Source organism: Vollenhovia emeryi, unplaced genomic scaffold (genome assembly GCF_000949405.1).
Source record: "Vollenhovia emeryi isolate VEMERY1.0 unplaced genomic scaffold, V.emery_V1.0 DF941996.1, whole genome shotgun sequence".
Lineage (NCBI taxonomy): Eukaryota > Metazoa > Arthropoda > Insecta > Hymenoptera > Formicidae > Vollenhovia > Vollenhovia emeryi.
In genome coordinates, this window is record NW_011964370.1 from 1 (window position 1) to 4319 (window position 4319).

At 35.2% G+C, this 4319-nt stretch overlaps 1 protein-coding gene and 1 pseudogene across 2 annotated transcripts; one reads left to right on the top strand and one right to left on the bottom strand.

The window, feature by feature from the left end:
* Positions 1–6: 6 nt before the first annotated feature.
* LOC105570629 lies at positions 7–1883 on the top strand (annotated as a pseudogene).
* Positions 1093–4167, bottom strand: LOC105570619. Of its 2 annotated transcripts, none has more exons than XR_001009601.1 (4): positions 3695–4167; positions 3266–3520; positions 1492–3190; positions 1093–1330 (listed from the first exon to the last, which is right to left on the bottom strand). XR_001009601.1 is itself a non-coding variant. In XM_012027969.1 (4 exons), the coding sequence occupies exons 3-4, from the start codon at positions 3506–3508 to the stop codon at positions 1955–1957; spliced, it is 1479 nt and encodes a 492-aa protein (XP_011883359.1). In that variant the 5' UTR covers positions 3509–3520; positions 3695–3795; positions 3938–4022; the 3' UTR covers positions 1775–1954. The 2 variants fall into 2 exon arrangements, 1 of the variants encoding a protein (XP_011883359.1); XM_012027969.1 differs by lacking the exon at positions 1093–1330 and having other exon boundaries at positions 1775–3190; positions 3695–3795; positions 3938–4022.
* Positions 4168–4319: the final 152 nt, after the last annotated feature.

The window sequence follows — 4319 nt, forward strand, 5'->3', positions numbered from 1 at the left end:
TTCGGTCTTTAAATAAATTTCGAAAGTACTGAATTTGATTAATTTATTGAAGTATAAGTATAATAAAACTGACCCATAAGAGTAAAATCGTTAAATTTATTTATATTAATTTATTAACAAGGTTTAAAATTTCATGAAAATTCAAATGGGAGAAAACGCTACGTTATTGGTGGCGCCAGTGTGTGACGTCACGAGGTTGTTCCGATTTCGCGCGTTGCTGTTACATACTTTTACACGTACGACAGTTTCTCAGTTTTTTCGGAGAAAGATTTAAAAAAATGGCAAACATTTTAGAGCCAGGTTTTATAAAAGCTGACTCAACAAATTTGCCGAAAATTGACATATTTATGGTGTGTGAATTTATAAAAGAGAATGAAAACTTCAACTCTGCTGAGGTTAGAAATGCAAAAGCCGCAATGTAAGTCCATTATTTTGTTGAATATTTGCTATGTGATCATTATTTTCGATGTAAATTGAAAACGTTTTATCGAGAATTATATTAAACGATTATAGGTCATCACGTGAATCATACGGTGATCAAGCTATTGGCTATGTATGTCTCAAGCGGGACGAACTTACAAAAACGTGCATCGTAAAATGCAAAGTATGTCCTGAGCACCGTATTTATAATAAAGGATATTCGGTCACGCTGACTGTTAATGAAGAAAATGAAAAGGTGATGGACGTCGAATGTCATGACTGCGCAGCATCAAACGGTAAATGCATTAATCCAAAGTAAAATTTAATTGATCATGTGACGGCATGAGAGTACTTTTTTCACTGTTAATATTGTTTCAAATGTATAACTATTCTTATTCTCCTGATCAATAATATATTTCGTAGGGGGCTGTAAGCATGCAATTGCATTTCTCATGTGGATTCATAGACGGTCGGAACATCCTTCTGTCACAGAAGTAGAGTGTTATTGGCGTCGCTCTACTTTGGCTTCCATTCGCACGTCAAAAAAATTCATCGAATTGAATGAATTGAGTAAAACAGACACTGCGGGAGGATCTCTACCTGACAATTCGTCGTTTCGACAAGATGTATTGAACAGAGCAAAAGAAAAGCAGTTGGATAGTCAACTTTCCAGACACAATTTTGTATTGGAAAACCGAAAATTGATGTGTTTGTCAATACATCAATTATTAATGAATTTTTGTCAAACAGGATCTAGTTGCGCGGATATTTTTTTGGAATATGCTAGTAAAGCAATGTCTGAAGATTTGTGTCGCATGGCAGAAGAGTGTACCAGATCTCAGAGTGACACCTCTTGGCATGAGCTTCGTTATGGCAGAATTACAGCGTCAAGAATCTACGAAGCAGCACACTGCAAAACAGATGGATCATTTGTAAAACAAATTATTGGAGCATCAAAGACATTCAGTTCACAAGCAATGGAACGAGGGAAACGATTGGAGAAAGAGGTTTTACTTGAGGTAAAACAAAGGACAGGGCTGCGATTCCAAAATTGTGGTTTGCTCTTGTTACCATCATTTCCAGTATTAGGAGCATCGCCTGATGCCTTGGGCGACAATTTTGTTGTCGAAGTAAAGTGTCCATCATCCTCAAAAACGTTTCAGCAATTTTTGCCATCCGGAAAAATCAATAATAAATGTAAAGCGCAAATACATATGCAAATGTTTGCCTCTGGTAAAAGAAGAGGCCTCTTTTGCGTCGCAGATCCAAATTTTGAAGAATCTAGACAAGTAACAATTGTTTGGGAAAATTATAATGAGGATTTCATGAATTCCATAATAGAAAACGCTGTAGCTTTCTGGAAACGTTTTATTTTTCCAAAAATAATGTACACAAAAGTTTAAGAATCTCATATCAATATATTTATATGTATCTTTACAGAATAAACAAAATTACACAATGAAGATGTCACAAATGTTGTTTGTTTCTTTTCTTTCAGTTATGCAATTTGTCCTTTACTTTCGTATTATGATTTTCATGTTTTTATTATCGGAGTTTGCAAATTAATTAATGCCGATGCAATAAGTACTATCAAATCTGTATGACGCAGAAGGTTATGATGAATACATACATGCGGTTTCAGCATTTCATATTCCCTTAATCGTCTAATCACACGCTCAATATGTATACGTAAACTTGCAATGCGTTTAGTTTCTAAAACTTCGGCCTTAGAGGGTTTTACACCAGCAGTAACAGTGGGAGGACGAATAAGGATGCATTTTTTTTTATTGAGAAGACTCTGGATTTGTTTAAATCCTCGGTCAGCCATAACGCCACATCCATCCGGTAAGACATTTAAAAATCCAGATTGTTCAGTAAGTAGTGTATCACTGATTCTACCTCCGTAACCCGTAGAGACAAAATTGATAAACCCATCAGGTGTTGATGATATCAAATATTTTAGAGTATTGCATTTTTTGTATTCTGACCAAGTAAGAGCTTGATGTACAGAATTTGTTGGCTTTTGGATCTGTATTTCAAAACAATCAATTATCGATTGTACATTAGCATAATTAGCTCGAAATGGAATTGGCAAAGCTTTTCTTATACTCATTGGGTCTGGGAAGTATATCAGAGTTTTTAACATGTGAGCCAAACGCGGTACAGTGGAGTTGAATATGTTGCTGGCTTGAGCATGTGATATTCCAAATTGTTCCCCTAATCTATGAAAGGTGTCATTTATTTTTATTTTCATTAACGTTAATTTAATATGATCTGGCAGAATCTTAGTCTGTGAGTGTAAGAGGTCTACAATCCAGTACCATTCATTTAGAATACCGAGATAACTTTTAGTATTAGTACTAATAAAATAATTTGTAATCGAAAGTGCATTAGATTGCATTTGTTGTCGTTTATTCTTTTCAATCTCTTTTGCTTCATCTGAATAAGGCTCAAAATCGCTCGAAGTTGTACAATGTAAGGTAGAAGATGATACCAACATCGACGAAGCATCTGTACTTAACTGTTTGCTAGTACTTGGAATAATTTTTACAGATGGAGAAATACTTTGAAGCTTAATCGGGGAACAACTTGCATTAGACATGGGAACTGTAATATTGCAAGATACATATTTACTACGAACGTGTGGGCGTATGTTAACTTGTACTCCTTTATGATGAAAACTTCTATGGATTGTATCAGCATTAGGACATGTGCTGGCAAGACTATCTAAGTTTGTATTTTCTACTTCTACAGATTGAACCATTGTTTCCTAAAATCATTTTATGATATTAGTTTCAGCATTCATATTACTATACTTTAATAAAATTTGTTTTTTAATTCTTACACTTGCTATTGGAATATTCGGTGTTCTATCTTCCGTCTGTTCGATATCTGACAATGTGGACTTTTCAGCAATAGCCAAAATATCAGAAATCTCTGCTTTACGTCTTCGCTTTTCAGAAGCAAGACGAGGGGGATAATTTGCTGTTCGCTTCCTGTCAGGTTGACAAGTAAAAATGTGTGGCACAACTCCAGATTTCAGTTTTATTGGTCCACCCATTAAACAGAAGCGCACATAATTATCCATATCGTTTTTTAGCTGGAAAACAATATAATTTATATAAAGAAAATTATTTTTACAGAAAGTCATCCACGCAGCGCGTCCCTCGTTTTATCAAATACATTTAGGGACACTTATAGTTAAGCGTAACATTTTAGAAATATATTTTAATAATAATGGAATTAATAGTTAATAGTTATTTTTGCTACTTACGTCAAAATGATCCTCACAACAAAAGTAGTTTGATTGTGTTGGTTCATCAGGCCGTCGTGCTACCCGAAACCATAACCTCCGTTTGTTTTCGTCCCGTGGCACTGTCACGAAAACTTTACTAGGTGAATTTTTGCTTGTGTGTTTGCACATAGGCACAAAACACCACCGATAACCCGTCGGTTTGCTCATTTTTCTTAATACAAGTAAAAAGTAAGCGAATACAAGCGAACATGTATTACGTACCATGTATTACGCGTACTGTTGCTTTCGGCAACAACCCCGTGACGTCACGAGCGAGTTCGGGTAAACTCGGGTGATTCCGGAGCGTTTGAATCACAAGTCAGTGAATTGCATTTTTAATTTGCTATAACTCTATAAATATTGAGTATTTTGCGAAAAGAAAAAAAATATGTTAACAAATATGTGTATTCTATTCAATGGCAATGTTTTTCTAATACGACTTGAAGACCGAATTGGATAGTGGGCAGGGCAAAGACGACGATTTTCGATAATTTTTTTCTCGTTAACTATTGCGAAAATTGCAAAATGTTTCAGGACTTTTCTGTTCATCTCGATCCGTTCTACCTTCTCACGAATTCATGGACCAATGTTATAACTCACCCTG